Here is a 22,759-nt window from a genome sequence, read left to right on the forward strand (position 1 = left end):
TGGATCCTTTGTGCTAACTATGGGAAATTTAAGATCTACTTTATTAAAAAGGAAATTCTGATGTATATGTAAGGACAATACAACTCCTTTACTAATTTTACTTACTGTGTGAGCTCCATTTGAAACTTCTAGCACCAATATCAAATTGGATGTGTTCAAGCAATACAGAAAAAGCCTGAATCCAATCAGCTTTATGAAGCAAAAAGGATCCCTAACATATTTCTGGCAGGTTTGGTAAATACTTGGGTTAAAAATAATGGTTATAATAAAAAAGCCAAAGTCCACCTTTAGAGCCAGAATAGTGTCCCATTGAATGGATTCAAGGAATGGGCAGTGGCCAGAGTTTGAGGGAAGTTAGCCCTGCTGAGTAAAGTCCCAGTTCCACAAGACTGAAACCTATTAATTCCCAGTGGAGTTGCTGGGGACTGCAGCAGTTTTGCATCTTATATGACTAGCCCTATAATTGTATAATTGTATCCTGCATTTCTCCAGGTCCAGCCTGAACAAGAAATGCCACAGTTTCAGCTGATTAAAAAAAAAAAAAAATTATATCTATATATATATGTGTGTGTGTGTGTATAAAAGAAAAAGACAAACTAAATAAAGATAAATAGCTGCCACCACAGCTTCAACAGGCAGGACCAAAGAGCTATCTCCTAAGTGGTTTAGATGGCAAGCTGGGCAATCCTAGTGTGCACAGGGTCATGGTTTGCCAGTACTTTGATATCAATAGGAATTGAGCTTGGGTCCAAGTGGAAATAGATTACACACATTTTCAGTAGTGAACATGAGCACTGGAGAGCTTGTGCTCTCTCTGAGCACTTAGTAGTAGCAGTCAAGCCCACAGGCTAGAGAAGGACCCAAGACTAGGGAAAGAGCCCTTTGGTTTGATTCTTTGTCTTCAGGCCAATCAACCACCACAAAAGATCAATCTGCAAAGAAAATGTAAAGAAAAACCAGAGGCCAAAGACCAAGGTGCAAATAACACTAATCGATTTCCCTCACCTGTCAATTTGTCATTTGCCAGAGCTTGTCAGAAGCTCTGTTTTAGTTCAAACAGGTCAACACTTTATCCATGCCATTCCTGCCTGGTCAGGAGCTGGGGCCTTGTGGCCTGCGCTGTGCTGGTAGATAAGTGCTGCTCTGTTTCCCAACAATGAAAAAAATCAGCAAGGGTACAGCCAGCTAATTTCACTGTCTCAGCTGCTGCCTGTCTCCATCCTAGATTTATAGGCATGTGGTGCCACCTCTTTTTTTTTGTACCATGTTCTGCAAATACGGCCAAGGGGAGGGGAAGATTTACTAACAGGAAGAGATCAGCCTCTGAGTCAGGAGCCCTGATGGGAAGGAAGATGTAATGCTCCCTAGACAGCAGGCAGCCCAGGAAAAGTAAACAACAAACAGCAGACTTGATATCCAGCAAACTAGGGTAAAACCCTGCCAGTGACTGGTAAGTGCCAGCCCAGCAGCTTTTCTGATGCTACTTTGGCCCTGAGATGCTAACTTGGTTTTTGGAGGAGCCCAAGGGGATAAATATATCCACATTTTTAAAAAGAAAGGTTTCACCATGAGACTTCTGTCTCTGTGCCTCAGGCTAGAGACTACAAGCTCTGCCCTTGCTGCTGAGCTCTTGGGCTCCTCTTGGTCCCCCTTGTCTCCTGGTCCTTCCAGCTGTCATCCTCCTGTCTGGGCAACCCTACGTGTTTCCCACAGCTATTCCCAAGAGCAAAGATCCTAATTAGACTTTAGAGTTCAGAGCAACTGAGTGAAATGTAATGGGATCAACAACATTGGAAATTATATGCAAAGAGAGAGAGAGAAAAGAGCGAGCACGCAAGAGAGAAGTTGTAAGATCAACTACCCAGAATGATTTAAGCACAGAGCACTACCGCTCCAGTCAATCCACAAAGGAAAGGGACGACTAGCAACTGTCTGCAGCTTGCTTCAGTCCTGGCCAGGAGCGCTCCCCAGGTCCGCTACGGCCACAAAGAGCTTTCCAAGGCAGTCCCTACAGAGCGGACATCACCCTCTCCAAACAGCCCTGGCGTCAGTCCCACCCTTGCCGTTTCCTGCCTCCAGGGAGCTGGCGTTGGTCCTCACTCTCCTTCCTGGAGCTGTAGCACTTCCCCATCCTTGTTCTTGCTGCCCTTGTGCTTCAACGATCCTGTGCCTGTCTCTAATCCCATGGAGGGGGCTCCCCCCATAGTGCTGTGGGGGATGTAACACATTGGCAAAATGGGGGGCCGCAGGGCGATTACAACGCCAGCAAGGTGGGAGAGTTCAAGGAATCTGAGGACTGGTCCCCACTGCTGCTGCTCCTCCGGTGAGCTTTGGAGCAGGACTCAGAAGGGGAGAGAGGAGACTCCTGATCCAACACGTTGGGGTAGGTGAACACCAAGTTGGAAGAGCCAGGAGTGATGGCTGGTGTTGAGGTCACCACAATGGGAGTGTTGAGTGCCTCCTCCCCATAAAAACCTCCAGCAATGCTGATGGGCTTAATGACAGACCTCTGGGCTTTGTCAAGGACCAAAGAGGAAGATGGGATCTCTTCCTCCACAGGCTCCTGCTTCACCACCACGGCTCCACTTGCTCCAGTCCGAATGCTCTGGAGGCTGCTGGATGGTGGGCTGCGGCGTTCCTCGGGGCTGATTTTGCACACAGGGCTGTGAGCCACCAGCATAAACTCCAGCTTCTCCTTCTCCTTCTGGAGCTCAGCAATCTCCTTTTGCAGCACCGACTTCTCCTCCTCCAGTACTTCAGTTTCCTGCAGACAAAAGGGGAATAAATAAATAAAAATAGCAGAGGCTCTAGAACTACTCCTCACCTGGAACAGGGCCACCAAGTCCAGATCCCATCTGGCACGGGCAGATACATCCCAGACTCTTCATGAGCCAAGCAGACACCAGGTCACTGCCAGACAAGCATCTTGTGTTTCACATGCCTATTTGTAGGCTATTCCCAAACATCACCAATCTAAGGTGTTATAAACGTTATAAAGAATCTCGTGAACTTGCCTTAATTTTCTGATGGCTAGTTGTTGCCACTCTGTCTTGGCCTGTGACTTCAGTCTTCTCCCTTGCTGTCTGCCTGACAGACACTTTAGCAGAGGACCCAGATCTCCTTCCATTGTTTTTTCATGTTAGACTAGTAAAATTCTTTTCACTTTGACAGAGGTAGTGTATAGCAGTTTCTAAACTGTTTCCATTTTATTTCTGTAGTGCATATTCCAGATTAGGGCTGACACTTGTCTAACTCCTGCCCAAAGCACCAACACTGGATCACCCCCTGATGCATCCACTATTAATACCTTTATCTTTCCTGTGGTCACATCACGCAGATGGATCACAGTCAGCCTGGGAGCAGTTAGGACCTTCCCATGTGAGGAGCTCATAACTTCACAAAACTCACACTCAGCCCTTCAGGACATGACTAACCACTCTGCACACTCCTCTCACTTGTATCACCTTAGTCACGACATTTCTATAGGACGTCCTGCCTCCCCTCCACTGAGAACACCTCCTAATCTGAGGCAGCAGCACATTTCACAGGTGTGCTTCCACTGCTGCTGTGCTTGGTAACAAGATCATTGGATAAAGCCAGGCTGGTTCTTGACCAGGAGCACTGGAGCCTTTCCTTCAGCTTATTTCACACAACCCAATCTTGTCTTCTCTTCAACCAGGGCCTTACCCCTTGGTTCTTATGCTCAGCTCTACCTTCTCCAGCTTTACTAATTATTACTTGCACAGCATCAGGGCACACATCTCTGTGCTGCTTCCTTTCTGAAGGAAGTCAGTTACTACCTCACCTCCAAAGGAGGAGTAAGCCTAAAGGGTATAGCTCTGACAGGTACACACAACATCTCCCTTGTTTTCTATGGCTTTCAGGTGATCCTTCTTCTTCAGTGTTCTTGTCCTTAAAACCTGCCTTTAGGCACACAGTGTCTTATGAAAGATGACCAGAGTCAGGGAGACTTGTGCTAGTTGAGAGGCAAGAAGGGAACAGAGCTCCTAGGACATTTTAGGCACTGAGCACAGAGAATTTTAGGGTCCTAAGCTCCAGGGCCAAGGCCCCCTCATCAGCAGCTGTTGATGTAGCAGCAGTACCCTTGGGTAGCCCTGGATGAAGAAGGCAGAGTGTGTTTGCAGCATCTTCCTCCAAAGTGCTAGTGGAGGAAGAGCACTGCCCTTGGAGCTGGTTGGAAGGGTGTGTGACAAGGAAGGAGAAATGCACACAGGGCACGTACCGCCTGGAGTTTCTCTGTTAGCTCTCGACGCCTGTTACGACACTTAGCAGCTGCCAGCTTGTTCCTCTCTCTCCGGATCCTTCGCTTCTCTTCTTCCTCAGGCGACAGCTGTGGGCAAGTGCCAAGAAAATCCAATCAGATCTGAGCAAGGCATTCCTTTAAGTTTGTGAGGATTTAACCACAATGCAAAGGAAAAAAGCCTGATCCAGCAGGATGCTGAGCACTCCCCCTCGTCACTGATGTCAGCAGAAGATGAAAGCACACAGTATCTCTGCCTGCACCAGGTCTTAGCAGAAGGGAGAGGAGAAGGAGCAGGGCACAGGGAGAAGATTGTGTAAGAGGACAGTGAATCTGCACCAAGGCCAAACAGATAAAAGATGCTCTGATTGTTTCACAACTTGGGTGGTATGTTAAGCAAAACCAGAGCACGATGTTGTAAGTGCCTCTTTCTTGAAAGAAAATATCTGCTCCTTCCCACACAAAAATAGTTGATCTCTTGAAGGTCGGGATGGTGTATAGGGGGAGACAGGGAAATCAGCAGAGCTCCCATGAAATCCGTGAAGCAACAATGATTTATACCACCCAAAAATCTGACCTCAGATTTTTGAGCACTCAGCGAGATAACACACTGCTTCTTGCATCAGCAGGCAAGGCTCCAGTGATATCAAGGGCTTCCTGAGGCCAGCTGACATCCTCACTGATGTAAATCAGGAGCAATTCCATAGAAACCCATCCAGCTACACTCTTGCGAAACCAGAGGAAGTGAACGGGAGCTTGCAAGACCTGGTCAAAGCTATGCCTGGTTCTGGGGGTTTGAGACAAGGCTTTACAAACCCCAGCAGCAGCAGATAGGTTTGGGCCATGGCCACAGCCAAGGAGCCAGTTCAGCAGGGCACAGAATGGGCTGTGGCACCCAGCATGAGAAGCTGTGCAGACAGAGCAGCACGGGGATCCAGCAGGATCCATGCAGACAGAGCAGCAAGGGGATCCAGCAGGATCCATGCAGACAGAGCAGCACGGGGATCCAGCAGGAGCCACGGGGATCCAGGGCACGTGCCCAGCCCTTGACTCCAACCTTGTGCCCTACACTTCAGCCTCACCCAGCCCATGTGTGCTGCAGGGACTCTGGCCTGGTGACTGTAAATGAAAGCAAAACCCTGACACCTGGCAAAGCACACGTCACATCTCACAGAGTGCCAACACAGAATGGTAAGAAACATTACCCAGCTCCTCCTCTTCAGAGGAGCTTCAATTTTAATATCTTCACGGATTGTCAATATCACAAATGAGACATTCACAATTTTACTATCTTTTCTTTTTAGTGTTAGTTTTACTGCAACCTCAGCCTAGATTGTTTTGGCTTGCTCTATCTCCCTAATTTTGATGTTTGCAGTTTCAGTAAGTTAACTTCAGCCTCTGGGCATTCAGCTCGTTCATATCTGCTTTTTTCAGGATCTGATCTGTGCCTGTGATTTCACCTGCATGTAACATGAGCCTCTGGATGCTCACTGAGCAACACAAGCAATTCTAGAACTGCAGAACACAGAATTTAGGCCCAAAAGCTTTTTCCATCAGCAGCTCACAATGTCCATCCTAAGGCTGGTGGTAGCTCCATTCAGCTGGGCAGAATGTTTCCCCCAGGAAGGAGCCCCTGCAGGCACTGCTGTCCCTGCTACAGCTCTGCCCACCCTCTTCCCACCCCACACGAGTGTAGGGTTAAAATGTATTTCCACACAAATATCTACAGTATGGGAAAGCACTGAGCAGGCACACAGAAGCTATGCTGACTTGGGGCCCCTGTGTAGAATTTTCAAGAGCCTTTTCATGCTTTGGAAGCACAGATCTCATTGAAATATGTTTGGAGTAAAATTTCTACTACAAAGGCCTTCAGTAATTTAAAAATTATCTGTTTCAAAGACTGCTTTGCAAAAATTGCACAGGCAGGGCAGTAACCTCTAATCTGGATGTTCTTAACATTTTACCAGGTCTAAAAAGGAATATTCCATCAGTGGTTGCTGGATTTGTTTGAAAGTGGTTGGATTTGGCACTCTTTGTGCCCCTGCTGTATGCGTTATTCGTAGCTTGTCCAAGCCCAATACGTGCATTCGCTGTCAGGAACGTTCATCAAAACAGGCTCTTTTCATAAAGTGTTACACGGGATTTTCCAAAAAGGCACTCCGATGTGGTGTTCAAAGCACCAGCCCTGGAAACCTGAGCCAAAGGGCCACAGCAAAGAGCCCGGGTACTGCCTTAGCACGTGTCTAATCAAAAGGACTTGGCTCTGAATGACCCGCAATGAACGGCTTGCAAACAAGCCACAAGCCAGGAATTGCTTGGCAGGCATCCTTCAGCAAATAACTCTGAACAACAAATAAAGCAGAGAATATGGTGATCTCTTCACGGCCAATTTGTGAACACAGAGGCAGCATTTGTCAAACAAATTAGTTGTTGCTAATTATTCCTCCAGCTCTGTGAGACTTTCTTTGCCTTTGGACACCAGCCCTGCATGCAGGGAACAGGGAAGTAGCTCCAGCTGGTGGAAAAGGCTGGCACGTACCGAACCACCACGGCTACTCCATCCTTCCTCCCAGAAATGGGACCTCACTGCAGCCATACCAGCTCCCCACACAGAGGTACGGCTAAACTCTGACTTTAACCTCCTGGGCCTAAACCAGACAGCAACTCCACATAAAATAATCAGACTGCGAATCAAAACAGATGACGTAGAAGTAAAAGTAGGGCTGGTGAGTCTTATTAGAAACAGACCTCACGCAACAGCACGCGCTTGTGTCTGGAGCCGTGTGTCTCACTGTGCTGCTCCACAGCGACCCACACAAATGCTGCTTGGGAACAACTTGGGGAGATTAAAAAAAAAAGAAATAGATCTGACTAAACTCAAAGAGAAATCAGCCTAGCACTGTGAATAGCTGTTCACCAGACAGCCCTGGAGAAGGCTGATTCTTACCAAGAGGAGAACAACAGTGCTGATTTCCAGGAGATAAGATGCCTGCACCTAGTCCACCAGATCCAGGGTCCCAGCCTGATAATCCCATTAGGAGGCTGAGCACAGGGCAGCAGTGGTACAAGCCACCTCATGCCAGTTACAAAAATACCTCTGTGTTTGGAGCAGAAAAATCTCTTATGGGATACCCACCAAACTGCTGCAAAAAGATCAAGCAATTACAAGTTTGTAGTGGGAAGGTGGATTTAGACTCCAGTCCTCCAGAAGGCTCTTCATACTAGAGCTGAGGTGCTCTAGGGAAGCTGTTCCTCCCTGCGTACTGCTGGCTGGGGCTGGGGGCATCACACAAATGGAGACTGGAGCTGTGCTAGCAGCTACAGAGCTGACAGAAAACACTAGCTGATGTAATTTGGTGTCAGATTTGTAAAGGACCTACATGAAAGCTGCTCTGCTTTCTTGGAGGTTTCCTTCTGCCTGGAGCGGCAGAGACACTCAAACTGAAACCCAGGGCTCAACTTCAGAGTTTCACCTGCTTTTGAAACCAAGCCGCAATGCGGGCTGGCGGTGCGAAGTGTTGGATGAAGACTGGGTAAATCTCACCATATGATGAGGAGGCAGCCATAAAAGTCACCCTCCAGCTTACACCCTCCACCACCCTAAGAAACCCCAGCATGTGAACAGCACCAGCCATGGACCTCAGTGCTCCCCTGCGGTGCCGGGAGATCTCGTGAGGGAGCGGGGGCAAGTCTCTGTACATCTGTTTCCAAGGCACTGCAGTTACCTGCTCATCTCTCCGTCTCCGTCCCACGGTGGTCCCAATGGTTTTGATGACCCCAGGACGCTGCAGAGCCGTGTGTCCGGCCACCGAGGACAGCGGGGGCAGCGGGTGGCTGTAGGGGTGTGAGCGGGAGTAAGGGCTTGACATGGAGGTGATGACGGTGGGCTGCACCATCCACTGCAGGTCTTGGCTGGTTGTGATGGCGTTGATCGTAGGGATAAAAGCACTGCCTGATCCTGGCATATCTACTCGAAATTTCTGGGAGGAAAGGCAGAGGAGAAAAGGGACAGAGAGCACAGAAGAAACTGTCAACAAGAGCAGAACACAAGTGGTTACTCCAGAACCTGCTAGGCCCTCAGGAGCGGCACCGGTGAGGATCAAAGCAGCACCTGAAGCAAGAACACCAGTAGCTGGTGCCTCTGCAGCATCTTAAGCTGCCCCTGCCTGCCACAACCCCTGAGGAAGGCACTGGGCTCAGGCACTTCCCCTCCAGAGCAGCCCTGCCCTCTCCCAACCCCTTTCCTCTTCCCCCCACAGCTCCCCAGCATACCCTAACCCAGCCTCCCCTCCCCAGCACCGTCCCCACTGCTGCCACCTCCTGCCAGTGCCCACCACTCCTTCCGGCAGGGAGCAAAAGGGGAATTAAGGAGTTTCTAGAGAAACACTTCTCTTCAAGCCCAAATAAAAGGAAGAGAAACTTCAGTTCTGAAATGCCATTACCAAGCAGAGCAAAGCCTCCTTTCACCAAAGGATTGCCCTGAAATTTGGGCTTGGTCCACATAGGGCTTGGTATGGCAAGAACAGCAGCCTGCTTCTTCTTCAGTAGCTCTGTGCTCACCGAGGAGCCCAGCCCTGAGATGGTTACGTGCGAGGATATGTATTTTAATAGCAGCCTATAAAGTAGGTCTTAGGATTCAGATCGGACAAGTTCCCTGCAGCTCTCTGCACTGTCTAGACAAAACAAGGCAGCAGTAAAACCAAGGCAGCAGGTAATGATCGCCTCCAAAATACATGTACACCTTCTTTCAGACAGAGGTAAATCCATCTGGATAATATGCTGGCACTAAATTGCAAGGAAAACAATCGCTTGTCCCCGGAGGGGGAAGCAGGAGAGAAAGAATGTTTTTGTCTATGCTGAGCTCCTTCAGGAGGCTTTCAATGGTTAGACTGGAATTAACTCACAGACAGGCCTTGCTCCAGCAATCACTGAGCAAGGGACAGGGCTTGTAGGACCCACAGCTGTTACCAGCACTGGTCTGTAAGCCTTGAAATGACTCCATGAGAAATGCACATTCTTGGGTCAACAACCTGGCTTCCCAGAGGAGTGAGAGCCCTTGCATCAGCCTGACCTCAGCTCAGGTAAGCGTCCCAGATAAGGGACACCAACACAGATTTCCTTTTCAGGGTGTGCCTAGTCAAGCACCTTAAGAGCTTTGTTAAACCAAGGCTACTGCAAATAGTATTTCACATGCTGATAGCTGCAGCACTTCAGGCCAACACTAGCGAGCTGCCAAGACCTGAAGACCAGGAGAGCCAGTCTGAATAGTGACAACTGCTGACTTACACCTCTGAACAGCTCAAAATCTAGCAAGGAAGGATGAGAGAAGGAAGGAGTGAGTCAAGTTAAGCAGGCGGGGAAATTACACAGAGAGGATGACACTGGTACCAAGACCTTTGGCAAAACCCCCAACAGCACCTCAGAGATTCACTTGGAGCTTGAGTCCAACACAGCCTCAGTTCATCCCACATTTCAGAGTCCATGTCACCTCCTCCAATTAGTTAAAGAGGCTCCAAGCCACAAACTGTCAACGCTGCATCAGAATTTATGAGTGCAAATCCCCTCCTTTGCTCTGCATGGTGCAGGCTGTGACAACATGGCACAGAAGAGGACGTGTTGGTGCCTCCATAACCAGAACACAAGAGGACCTAAACCTCATCAGAAGGGAGGAAGTGCGAGCCCAGTTGAACCACGAGCCCAACTCAAGGGATGTGAGCCCGACTTCCAGATCCACATGCAGCTCCTACCACGACCATTGCCTATCTGTGCCACCACCCTCCCTTTCATGTCCAAAAAGCAGAGAGGAAATGTCCTGTCTTCCCTGCAGGGACACTACAAAGCAATGACTGTGAAACATCCAGAGAGCTTCTGGTGCTTTGCCATAGAGACACCACTGGCATTCCAGAGCTAACCTTTGCCTCCAACACCCAACAACATGCTAAAAATTCCTAATAGAGGTTGTGAGAGTCAGTTCCACCACTAAATCAACCACATAAAATACCAGAATCTGACATAAAAATCAGGCTCCAAGTGTTGACTAAGCAAGTGCTCTTTCTATTCACTCCTGTATTCAACCTAGGATCCTTCAGTAAAACTAGCAGAGGTCTCCAGGACAGCAAAGGGGAGTTGCTCAGTTCAGCCACAATGCTTGCCTGCAGACCTGGGGGGAAGAGACCAGTTCCTCTCTGCCATGCCCCAACTCTGTCACCAGCTTCCCTTCTAATAAGTCAAAATATTTTAGAAATAAAAAAAAAAACCTAATTCTGTATTCTGTACTTTCCAAAGGCAGTATTTTTCCTGGATAACTAAGGGACACATTTTCCTGGATAATTAAGGGACACACTGCTGTGGCAGCTTGAGTCTTCAGACACAGTGTGCTCAGTCCAACACCAGGTTTTACAAGCAATTCTTCCTGACTGATCAGGCTTTCCCCACCTACCTTGCTTTCCCTGCTAGGACACTGCACCAGATCAGCTCTGCCATGCCAAAATGCTGCTGGGCCCCACATTCTGCCCAGTGCCGTCAGCTCTGACCCCTGGGATGCTGCTGGTGGCAGTGGCAGGCCCTGAATTCCCTGTCCCTCCCCTGCATGGCCCCTTTGAGCACCAGCCTCCTCACACAGAAGTGCCAGAACTTCCCCCAAACTGCAGCCCCTTCTTTGCTCCCCTCATCCCTCCTCCTCTCAGAGAGGGGCAATGGCCCTGCCAGCCTGACAGCACTGCCTGCCCTCACCCACCTGCCCACTTTCCAGACCCCGTGCTGCCTCCTCCTCTCAGGATATGCACAGCTCTCCTCTCCTGACCCACGAGAGGCTCCTGGAAGCAGCTCTGTGACAGCTTTCAGCCGTTCCTCTCTACAAGAGTTCAGTGCACTAGAGAGAGATGAGGCGATAGGCAGATTGCAGGGCTACACACGCAGCACGCGCTCAGCCACGAACCCACCGCTCCCCTCCTGACCCAAGCAAACACACATGAAGGTATCATTAAAAAACCCCAACAACTAAACAGCAAACAGAAAGAGTCCTGTTATTAAGTGTGCCAAGAACTGAGGTCAGTCTCTGCTCTGCCTTAAAAATATGGGGTTGGATGAGAGCCTTCTCAGATCCACAGTCGGGGGAGGCTCCAGCGAGTCCTGCCACAAGCAGGGGCAGACTATGTTAGCAGCTCACAGCTCAGCAGCACAGACAGCACGGGCTTTCAAGCATTTGAAATGCCACAGCATTTCAAGCTTTGGCTTTGTGTTTCTTTTCTCCACCTTAAGGTTTATATAAGGTTTCTATAGAGCACCCTGCTGTGTTCTTTGGTCCACTCTGAACCTTCACTGCCATCTGTAACTGTGCTGAGCAGCACTAGAAACCAGTCGAGAAATGGGTATAATGGCTGGGGGAACAAATAAAATCAAACCCAACAACAAAGTGACTGAGAAAAATCCTAAAGCATCTTCAAGATTACTCAGTTACCAAATACAGGGTATATGTGATAGATCTTACAATAAATACAAGACCCTTGTGGCTCCCCTATGCTGAACATCTCCCTGAAGGAAAAATGGGCACAATGCTATAAAATCTCAGGGGAAACTTGACCACTCTGAAAGAGTACACAAACTCTTCCCATTAAAGTCTATGTTTACCACATGGCAAGTCAGTGATTAGGAAAATAGCATGACACGCAACTTAAAAGAAAAATGTTCCAGTGCTGTCCTGTATGGGAAAAAAATAATTAAAAAGCATCAAAGTTTTGGCTCAGAGACACAGTTTCCATTTAAGCATGTGACTGATGCATCTTTTCTTGCTTTTGGGGGAAAAAAAAAGAGAACACAATAAAGAAAAAATTTCAGCAATGCATATTTTCTGTAGTGATAAAACTGCAGATCTCCATAGACTAGAATCAGCAGAACAGCCCAACTGCTAGGGTAAAGGCAACGCTTACATTTGATCCTAATCTACAACATCTGTAAGGATCAAGGGAAAGACGGAGCACAAGGCCTTGAGAAATCTCCCGGATTCTTAAAGAAAACATTTATGTTCTCGCTAAGCCAACGTCCTGCTCAAAGCCCTGTTTCAGATAGTAACCCTAGAAACGGGGCTCTGCTCCCCGGATCAGACGGCACGCACACCAGCTGCCTGGGGAAGACGTGGAGCCCCAGAAAAAGGGGAAAACCCAGTTATTGCTCGGACTGTGACAGCTCAAACGTGAAGCGGCGACGGAGTTTCTCGACCTCCTGCAGCAAGTGCTTGAAGCCAGAGCAGCTGTTCAATCACAGCAGGAAAGGGAGAGTGAGAATTTGCAGCTCGCCGGGCGTTCCCAGCTTCTCAGCCCCCTTTCCCGCTCCCCCACCCTGTCCTAGCGTTTACTGTAAACCAGGGAATAAGCTTTATCGGAGCTAGAATCCCTGGAAACTCCAGCCTGTAGCCCGCAGAGGGCACCAGCGAGATGCGTTTGGAGCAGGCGGGGAGCGGCAGCGAGTCATTTCTGGTAAAACTTCTTTAATGTGAGGAATGTCACGGGCTGGTACGGCTGGCAGAGTTTAAGACTGGACTTTTTTCCTTTTTTTATTTTTTTTCTCTTTTAATTATCCTATGACTCCTTGATGCGAAGGCCACACTGTGCTCACACTGCCAGTTCGCTCGTACAAGCCACACAAGAAATAACATTGTGAGAAAAAGGGGGGTGGGGGGGTCAGAAGCCCAACTCTGAAAAGGCAAAAAAAGAGTGAGGCTGGGCCAGCTGATGTAAACAAGTTATGAAATAACCCAGGTTTGTATAACTGGTCCGATTGTGTAATGCCTTCCCCAGAAGTGGTAGATTTAGTCGATCTAGGCATATAAGTAATTTCGAGGTATTTTCTTAGGAAAATGAAAGAGAAAAAACCCAAACCACAAGACTGGGCTTTCAGGTCCGTGAATTCACGCCGCTTCCACAGGAAATATTCCCCATCCTCGAAGCGCCGCCCGGTAGCGGGGCTTGAGTAGGGAGCGGGGCCGGGGAGCGCGGGGAGCGCTCCGGCGAGCCCCGGGAAACTCCGGCTCGGAAAGAGCCGCGGCCGGCCGGAGAGCGGCGGCGGAACCAAGGAGCGGGCGGGCAGAGCGCTGAGCACGGCGGCACGCCGCCGGCCCAGGGCTGCCAGCGTGGGCCCATGGCAAAGGCAAAGAGACTGTCAGCGCCTCGGAGACAAAGTTTAACGGGGGAGAAGCGGGCAGACAACCGCAGGCGCTGGAAAGACCCAGAGCCCACTTCCAGCCATCCAGTGTTCCACGGCGGCTGCGGCAGCTCCGTGAATAACTCGGGCGGCACCTCCCAAAGTCCCAGCGAAGCCGCCCAAAGTGCTGCGGGCGAGCCCCGGGCACCACCCGGGCAGGCGCGATGAACGTGGACAGCGAGAAGCTCCCAATGAGAACAAAAGCAGGAAGGAGGAAGAGTTCGGTGCGCCCCTATATTCGCGTTACCGACCTCGCAGAGAAGTCGCCCGTAGGAGCCCTTTGATTGCCGAGCGGGTCCCGGCCCAGCGCTGCGCGGGTGCCCGGCCGACAGGCGGGGGCTCGGCACCGGCACCCGGCCACGCCGCTCCGCCTGGGGCCGGGCCAGCGGACCCTGCTCGCCGGGCGCTCCCTCACCGCACGTCCCCGCTCGGGGCAGGCCGTGTCTCCCGCAGCACTCCCGGCCCGACAGGCGGGGAACTCCGGTCAGCGTCCCTCCGGACGCGTCGCGGCACCCGCTCCGGGGCGGGCGGACACGGAGGGAAGGAAAGCGAAGCGCCCCGCTAAGGGCGGCGGGACGGAGCGGCGGCTGCGGGCAGCCCCGCGCCCCGGCACCGCCTGCGCCACCGCCACCGGCGCCTCTCCGCCGGGCGCCCGTGCCTCCGCCGCGGAGGAAGCGCCGGCCGCTCCCCGGGCGTGGCGGTGAACTCCCGTCCCGGGAGCGCTCGGAGCCGCCCCCGGAGGCACCGGGGGAGAGGGGCAGCGCCCGGCCCTACCTGCTGGGCTGCGCCGCTCGAGTAGGTCTCGGGATGTCCTGGGGAGCCGCTGCTGCCTCTGGAGGAGGTGTCGAAGTTCCCGGGGTAGTCCTGGTACATGGTCCGAGGTCGGGCCGGGGGAGCCGCGTCCCCGCCTTCCCACACCGACACCCGCCGCTCCCTCGTCGTCTCCCCGCCCCCTTCTCCCTCCCGACCTCTTCGGCTCCTGCCTTTCGCCTCCCAACTCTCGCCGCGGAGAGGGACAAAAATAATAAAAACGGCTTTGAAGACGAGGAAGAAAGTGGAGGGGGGAAAGGTAAAAAAAAAAAAAAATTTAAAAAAGGAAAAAAAAATTAAAAATAAAGAGATAAAAATAAAAATAATAACAATGATGATAAAAGTGGCTCAGTTGGCAGCCGAGCGCCTGCGGGACGGGACGGCACGGCAGGACTCGGCGGCGCGGCGGGAGCAGAGCCGTGCGCGCAAGCGGGCGCTCGCCGATGTCCTCTCTCCGGGCTGCCCGGCGAAACTCGCCCCGCCGGCGGAGCGGCTCCGGGCCCGGGGGCTGCAGGCGGAGCGGTTCTCCTCCGCCCCCCCAACCTCCTCCTCCACCACCACCACACACCGGCCGCCCCTTTTCCCGGCGCGGGGTGACTCAGCCGGGTCTTGCGCCCCGCGGCTCGGCGGCGCTGCGAGCGGGAGCTCCGCGCGCCCGCGGTGACTCAGAGCAATGGCATCGCCCCGGCCGCGCTCGCTTATTATCCGCCCGCCGCCGCCGCCGCCGCACCATGTGCACTCGCACACGTCAAACCCGCGGCGCACCGGCCCCACCTTGGCGCGCGGAGCCTCCCACCTGCCGCCGCGGCGGAGGGGGCGGGCCGCCCGCCGGGGGACGGCGCCCGCTCGGCCGCGCCCGCCGCGCCGCCCGTCCCGCCGCGCCCGCCCCTCCCCGGGGTCCGGGCGGCTCGGGCGGGGCGGGCGCAGCGGCGGGGGCAGCGCGGAGCCCGTTCCCGGCAGGCCCCGCCTCCCCCCGCCCCGCTTGGTGCCGTCCGCTGTCGCACGTTGCCAAAAATGGTCATTTGCGTCGCACGACGCTAGCGCGGGTTTCCTTGCCGCGGATGACGCGCTGCGAGAGGGATTCCCTGCCCGGCCGCCGGGATTTAAAGGGACAGCGCACCGCCGCACAGGGACGCGGGGGTGGCTGCGGGAAAGGCGCAGAGCTGCCGGCCCCACGGACCGGCCCCCTCCGCCACGGGGCTAGGGGGGAGCTCGATCCAGCCCTTCTCCCTGCACCAGGGTTGCCCCAGGGCTCGGTCCGTTTTTCAGTGCATCAATAAAGCAAGCGTTGGACTCGTCTAGATTTTATAGCATTCTTAAACTAGTATTATTTTATTTTTATTTCTTTTGTTTTTATTATATTTGTGTTATATTTTGTATGTTCGTAGTTATTACTTCTATAATTTTAAATTTCTTTTCATTAACGACATTTTTCTTTTATTTACTAATAGTTTGCTATTATTTATAATTTTTTTTAATTTAAAAATATTTTTCCTATTATATTTTTATTATTTTAATTCTTATTCAAATTTGACAACTATTCTTACTTCCCCTCCCCCTTATTTTAATTTTTAATTATTTAATCTTTACCTTTATTTTTAGTTTTTAAGTGGACTCCTCCATCCTCCTAGGATCTGCAGAGCCACTCTAGGTCGCCAAACCAGAGTATGTCACAGGAACATCAGGTGACAGCCCTGGGCTCCCCTGCAGCAGGAACTGGTGGGACAAGGACTGTACCAGCCCGCCGTGGGAGGCTCTGGCATTGCCAGGTCACTGACGAGCACAGGCTGGAAGGTGGCAGAAGCAGATAGAGCAGAGGCATGCACACAGAGAACGCGGGCTCTGAGGTGATCTGCAGCCAATACAGCAGTGATGCTACTGCACAGATTGTTTAAATGCTGCTCCTACACACCAAGTGTCTCGTTTCCACCCTCCCTGGAGGATTTGCCCAGCGCTGGGCAAGTCCTTTTCGCTGGTAGGGAGGGAGAAGTCATCTACGTTCAAGCTCTAAAATCCCATTTAAGCTGTCTCACGGACAAAGTGATTTCCCACAGGAGCCCATCTGAAAGCAGTGGGCTTTCCTCCACTCACACTGTGCTCCTTGGAAGGCAGAAGCAGCACCCATCTCAACCCTGAAGCCTTCAAGGAACTCTGAAATGAAGCACCCCGTGGGGGCTAAGTCTTCAGATCTCTGTTATTTTTTAGCACTGACCCAGGGATTTGGGACTAAAATTCCTGCTGATGCAGTTTAGTTTTCAGCATCTTCATTATTCAGGCAATTGAAATTCCCTCTCCAAATTAGCTAGCCTATTTCAGGCAGCACCTGACTTCGGGGGAGGTGGGGAAAGGGCTGTAAAAATATACCCGTGTTTCCAACTCGAACTGCACTAGGAGTGAGGGGTGGGGAGGGGGAGAGCTGCTCTAGCAGGCACAGTGAGGCCGTGATGTGATTTTCCCCTTGGGTGGCAGGTGATCAGCACATGCTGCTTTCTGCTGGAAAGAGAATTAGTTCAAGATGTGAGAGGAATCAGGCTGCAGTTGTCAAGAGATGAAGAGAGAAAGGGTAAAACAAGCAACAAAATAAATAAACTTCACAAAAGCCGTGGCTGGGTTTTGACTGGTCACCACCCTCTGCTCTGCCTCCCCCTCAGGTGAAGGATGCTGCTGGCTCTGAGGCTTACCAGATGTTAGGAACCACTGCCATCACCTGAGCTCATCAACCCTGGCTCTGGTCCTGTTTCACATCACGCTGGTGGGCTTGTAGAATCCAGTCTGCTGAGCAACAAGAAATGCAAAAAAGCATTTGTTGTAGGGAAAGAGTGACGACCAGAAACAGGGAAGCAAGATGGGGGTGCTGGAGCATTAGTGTAGCAGCATTTTGCAAGAGGAAAAGAGAGGTGCTTTTCATCCCTCCTCCTAGAATTGTTTCTATACTTTATCTTCAGCAGTTCATTAACCCTAAGCTACCTGCCCTCCTCATGTTTCAGCTCATGCTCATTTTGAACGTTGTTTTCAAACCTTATCCAAACATAATTTTGGCACATCTATCCTGTCCTGTCAAATTTGCATGAGACCTAGTCTGGGAACAGCTCGTTTGAAATGACATTCAAGGGGTGTTTTAATATTTGGCTGCAGCTAATGTGGATGCAATTAGTTGGCACTTGTAAATCCTGAGGTCAAAAGCCCTGTAAGAAATGCAGGAAGCTGAACGCACACCTGAGGCCAAGCCCTCAGCTCCTGCAGGGTGATGAACCTCCCTCCACAGCTGGACGGCACCACCTTGCCCTCCGAAAGCTCCTGACCCACACCCATCAGATGTGATGCTGAAGCTTTACCAAAATACACATGTAAATGTGTATTTACATTGACTTCACTGCAGTGCCTTCTGCCCTGGGAGCACAAAACCCTGCTGGCTAAGGCAGGCTCACACGTACAGAAGGGATTGGTACACCCCATTGGGAAAAAATATTCCATCGGATTGAGTCTCCTCATTCCCGAATCAGCCCCTTTGTAGTACTTTTTATTGTTTTGGACTGAAGGAACTCAGACTAGCCTGGCTCTCAGTACACCAGACACATGCATTTTTAATACTCATCCAGACCAAGCCGCATTGTGCAATAGGCTCCCTGCTTCCAAAAAACAAGAGATAACATGTACGCCTGCCTAGTCCATTCTTGCCTGAACCAAAGACAAATTAAGACCAGCCCAGGTTCCAGGGCAGGAGAGGATCATTGTAAGGCAAATGAGACCTTGGCTCCTCACACTTCTCGATTTCGGCAGCAATTAGGAGCCTGAATCCCAGACCTGGGAGTGCTTTTCACGGTGTTTTTACGGGAACAGGGGATAAGGGCACTTCGCAGCAGCTTAGCCTTACTTAGCCCTCGGCAAGCACGTGGCGAGTCGGCCGTCAGCACCTCCTCTCCAGCATCCCCAGCCACACCGTGCCACCTGCCTGAAGGCAAGATCATTGGTTTTCAATTTGAAATATATGCAGCCATGATTCTCCTTCTCCTTGCTCTTCTTCCAACCTCTAAGACATCTCCTGAAGAAGCCTGCAGTAGTCACTTCACCTTAAATGTGTACTGCCACCAGTGTCAGAGAGCTTGGATGTGTTGTGGCTGTTCCTGCAGTGGGGCAGGGAAGCTTCTGGACCGAGGAGAGGCTGCAGGAGAAGTGGGACTGAAGCACACTGCTGGGGTGTGGGGAGCTGCAGGACAACCTAAGACAAATCATACACCTCTTCTTCCCATACAATTCCTCATGTCCTGTTTTAAAATTCACTCCCACCTCCCTGCAAATTGGTGTTTTCTCCCTCACTGTTCATTATTACACAAGCGACTCTTTTGTTTCCCGAGACCTTTTCCTCGAGCTCTCTGGAGAAGCACATATCCAGGGCTCTCCAGCCCTTCCTGACAATTCTACTTTCATCTGTGCGTGAAGTCTGCTTTCATATTGTCTCTTTAAGTGCTAAGAGCAAGTGTTTTGATGTTAACTCCTGGGAACGAGCTCTTAAGCTACCACCTCACGCTTAATTACAGTTATTTATTAAGTACTCCAGCATATCCAAGGGAGAACGGAGGTTTTCTCCTTCAAAGGGCTTCTGGATGTGGTTCCTCAAGTACTTTTTGTCAAGCACAGAGCTTTTCCTACCCATGTCCTCTTGGACCACGGAGCCCTCTCCCCTGCTGATAACCCCGCGGCACGGGGCCATGGGGCCCCCTCCAGCAGCACAGATATCTTTAGGGCAGGGAGGCACTCCCCTCAGTTGTTCTCAGGTGACTGCAGCCACACTGTCCCTGTGTTCAAGCACACAGCTGGCTCTGCCCCACATTCCCAGCAGGATGAGTGCTGCCATAGTGTCCAGTTCAGGGTAATGACACCAATGCTGCCACTCTTACTGCTGCCAGGTGATGTGGTGGGCATCATTTAACTCTGTTCCAGTCCTGGTGCAAATAAAAGCCCAGGACAAAGCCAGATGTTGTGATGCTCTTCCCTTTTCTGAAGCAGGGTTGGGTGATGTCAAGGGCCTGGGATACAGGTGGGGAAGCAGCAAGGCAGTCCTGCAGTAGGATGGGCACCAGACGCCCCTGGCACTGCCTAGTCAGGCTGGTGGCATGGCCATGGTCTGGGAGCAGCAGCCAGAGGGGCCAGAGGTCCTGCCGGCTCCCGCAGGGTTGGCTCTGCAGAGATCCCAGACACCAACAAGGCCAAACTACTTCAAAGCAGAAATGGCTTCAGCCTTCTTAACACGTTCCAGGACAAAGATCCTACGAACCCACAGAGCAGCAGGTGCAAGGCATGGATTGGGAACAAGGGCTCATTAGGGGTGACCACAAGGCACTGTTTATGGCACTTTGCTGGTGCAGGGAAGCAGAAAACAGCTTCAGGAGATCCCTGCCTAGGGACAAACAAGCTTGCTCCGAGACCCAGAGTGCGCAGGATGTGAGAGATGGGAACAGAGATCCGATGAGTCTAGCTCTAAGACACCTCTTGGCACAAGATGAACAGTCTTATCTAGATACTTGTGTTTGTTTGCCCAGCTCCAAACCTGTTTCAGCAGCGTGAGAGCCTGCCTTGCCCCGCTCCTGCCTCCTGCAGAGACACCACCTCTGGTACCAGAAGCCAAACGGCCTAACGAGCCTCATCCACTCTGCAGCCCAGGGACTTCCCCAAAAGATCCCAGGCAGTGCTGCCAGCACAGTCCCAGCAGGACTTTTATGGGTCTTTTTAGTCTTAGAACTTTTATGGGTCTTTTTTAGTCTCCAAGTCTTTTATGGGATGGGAGCCCTGCCCCGTGGAGCTTGAACCTGGATCTTTCCCCATTGCCCTGTCTGGTAAGAGACTTGAATATTTTCTTGCTCTGTTTCGTGAACAGGGCCTCACAATCACATTTTCTTCTGTCAGAGCAGTGGAAAGGACTGAAAAACTACCTTAGGAGTAGAAAATCCCACCCCTGCAGTGCCCCCACAGCTCAGCTGAACAGATGCTGAGGACTTCTCACCTGAAGTGCCCATGCTCAGGGGCAAACACGACCAGGTCACAGCCACGCTGAAGAGGGGCTCCAAGCCCCTTGCAATCGCAGCCTGGCATGGTGGGATGGGCCCCGGCCAGTATCCAGGCTCTGAGGGGTTCCGAGGTTATTCCCTGAAACGTGGTGCAGGCCAAGTGGATCACCCAGCTGAGCTTATCAGACAGTTCATTGTTCCTGCCTGAGTGATTCAGCCCCACCAAAGTAAGTGCTCCCTGGAAGCACAGCATCCTCCAGGAGGATGAGGAGGAGAAGGAGGGAGGTGGGCAGTGCACACAGATAGTTCTCCTGATAGCGGGAGGCAGATAAGCACACGGGAGTTAATGGCTGAGCTCAGATCTAGTTGAGGCAGTCTGACCTTTCTGCTGGTGAGCCTGCCTTCAGCTGACATGACAGACTTTGACACAAGCACTCAGGGGAATTTGTGGCCAATAAGTGAGACTTACTTTCCCCACCAAGTACTATTGATTAACGCAGCGCCTGCAGACACGGCTCGAGGCGGTGGCGGGGTTTCAGGGAGGGAGCAGAAGAGACAGCTGAAACGCAAAGGTAAAATGATTTGTTGACTGAACCTGCAAAGTGTCCTTTCTGCCTCCTACCATGGCGACCTGTGCACTGCTGAAAACCTTGGAAGGAGGGAGAGTGTTTCCAGTCTGGGCAGCGGCACTGGAGCTGGCTGGTGTCCCTGCATGGCCTGGCTCGTCTCCATCCCGTGGGTGTCCGAGCAATCCAGGGCCTCCTTCCATCTTCCTGAGCCACTTTGTCCTCTGGCATCCCTGGAAAAGAAACACCCCTTAGGAGCACCGATGGTTGCTGAGAATGTGGGCATTTAGAACTGAAAACGGACCGAGGATGCATCCGAGCACCTGGGAGGGGCTTCTTTCTCTCTTGGCATCCAGGAGAGGCTCTGCTACAGCAATCCATCTGTAAAGGTGGCACAGGACTGTGCCAGTACGTGTCACCAAACCAGATGTGTGCAGCCTCACTCCGGGGAGCAGTGGGCAGCATTCCCGTTTGGCTGAGGTCCCCATCCCCTGCAAAGCCGTGGTCACTGGTCTCCGTGAGCCTCGGGATTCCAAGCTGGCTACAATGTTATAAGCCACTGTGGAGCATGGAGTGGTTGGATTTCAGCTTCTTGCTGCCTTGGACATCTTGTCGGTGACATCACGAAGCTGAAGCGGTGCTCCCGCTGCAGAGTGGCTGCCTGGAGTCTGATAACACTTAAGTACCAGCAGTACTCCCCAGATTCTCTGGGATGTGAGGTGGAGATTGCTATTATGCAGTTACCATAAAATCCTAAACATCTCCTGTAATCAGCTCCCGGTGTGCTCAGAAATGCAGAATGGGGTTTTTGAAAGCAGCAGAATGTCAGGAAAATCCACAAACGCCGGAGGTTTATGTCCAAAAAAGAGACAGAGTCCTTCAATTTTTATTCGAATAAAGGGAGAGGCCACCGGCGTACAGATCCGCAGGCTTTTCTCTCTCGAGGTTTCGGAGGGCGCAGCCTCCCTTTATCCTAATTCCTGGCCGTATGTTGCCCTCTTCCTTTCCCCATTGGCCGAGGTACTAGGAAGGTACAGCCTTCCCAAACCACCTGCCACGTATTCCCCCCTTAAACTACTATTTTACCCCAAAATCCAGGAATTCAGCCTTGTGCAGACCCTTGTTAGTCTCAGGAGCCAAGCTGTTTGGTCCTGGTAACAAACCTGCTGCCCAAAGTCAGTGGAGACATTAAGAGCCATTTCAAAGACGTTAACACCCACACCTTCACCCATCAAATTATTTCTAAGGACATTAGCACCCATCTTTCCTCTCAAGAACGACCCAGAAGCTTGAGTTACACGCAGGCTATGTCAAAGTTATTTTAAAGTAATGGATGACATGACATCAACACCGAGTCCAGGAAAACCTACCAAGTATTTTTAATGCTGGAGGATTACAAAGATGCTCCCACCCAGGATATTATTGAATTTTTCCACCATGCCCTGCACTTTTCTTTCCTCTGCATTTTTTCCGCTTGCTACTGTGTACAGAAAGACAAGGAAAAAGCAGATTTTTTTTTTTCCACCTGAGGTCTCAGGGCAGGACCAGGAGGTGCTTGCTCTGAACAAGTGCTCACCTACCATCCCTCTGGCTAAGATTTGATCCTGGGGTCATGACAGAAATTCAGGAGCTCCTCAGGAGCTGGGATCAGCAAATGCTGTCCCGGGCTGCAGGGAAAGGGTGTTAGAGAGAGATGCGATACAAGAGAAGAGCAGTCCCAAAACTGTAGAGCGAAGCTGGGATAAACACGCAGGGAAACTTTTGGGAGCCGGCTAAAGGGTGGGGGTCAGCGGTGGGAATGTTTGGTGGGTGCAGTTTTGATGCATCAGTGCCCATAAAGCCTCAGGAAAATGCATCCCACCCCTCAGTAACCCTGCTCCCACAGCGGGCCCAATGACACGCGTTAAACACCAGCAGGT

At 51.4% G+C, this 22,759-nt stretch overlaps 1 protein-coding gene across 3 annotated transcripts; it reads right to left on the reverse strand.

The window, feature by feature from the left end:
- Positions 1-1,176: 1,176 nt before the first annotated feature.
- Positions 1,177-15,234, reverse strand: FOSL2 (FOS like 2, AP-1 transcription factor subunit). Of its 3 annotated transcripts, none has more exons than XM_074537213.1 (5): positions 15,066-15,234; positions 14,234-14,493; positions 7,987-8,241; positions 4,244-4,351; positions 1,177-2,764 (listed from the first exon to the last, which is right to left on the reverse strand). In XM_074537213.1, the coding sequence occupies exons 2-5, from the start codon at positions 14,330-14,332 to the stop codon at positions 2,255-2,257; spliced, it is 972 nt and encodes a 323-aa protein (XP_074393314.1). In that variant the 5' UTR covers positions 14,333-14,493; positions 15,066-15,234; the 3' UTR covers positions 1,177-2,254. The 3 variants fall into 3 exon arrangements, with proteins under 3 accessions (XP_074393314.1, XP_074393316.1, XP_074393315.1); XM_074537215.1 differs by having other exon boundaries at positions 15,044-15,172; XM_074537214.1 differs by having other exon boundaries at positions 14,838-15,158.
- Positions 15,235-22,759: the final 7,525 nt, after the last annotated feature.

Source organism: Zonotrichia albicollis, chromosome 3 (genome assembly GCF_047830755.1).
Source record: "Zonotrichia albicollis isolate bZonAlb1 chromosome 3, bZonAlb1.hap1, whole genome shotgun sequence".
In the NCBI taxonomy this organism is placed as follows: domain Eukaryota; kingdom Metazoa; phylum Chordata; class Aves; order Passeriformes; family Passerellidae; genus Zonotrichia; species Zonotrichia albicollis.

Coding starts and splice junctions, on each gene's coding strand:
- FOSL2 (XM_074537213.1), bottom strand. CDS start 14,332: ATGTACCAGGACTACCCCGGGAACTTCGACACCTCCTCCAGAGGCAGC. Junction 4,352..7,986: donor GGAGACGGAGAGATGAGCAG/GTAACTGCAGTG, acceptor ACTTGCCCACAG/CTGTCGCCTGAGGAAGAAGA. Junction 2,765..4,243: donor TAACAGAGAAACTCCAGGCG/GTACGTGCCCTG, acceptor TTTTGTCTGCAG/GAAACTGAAGTACTGGAGGA.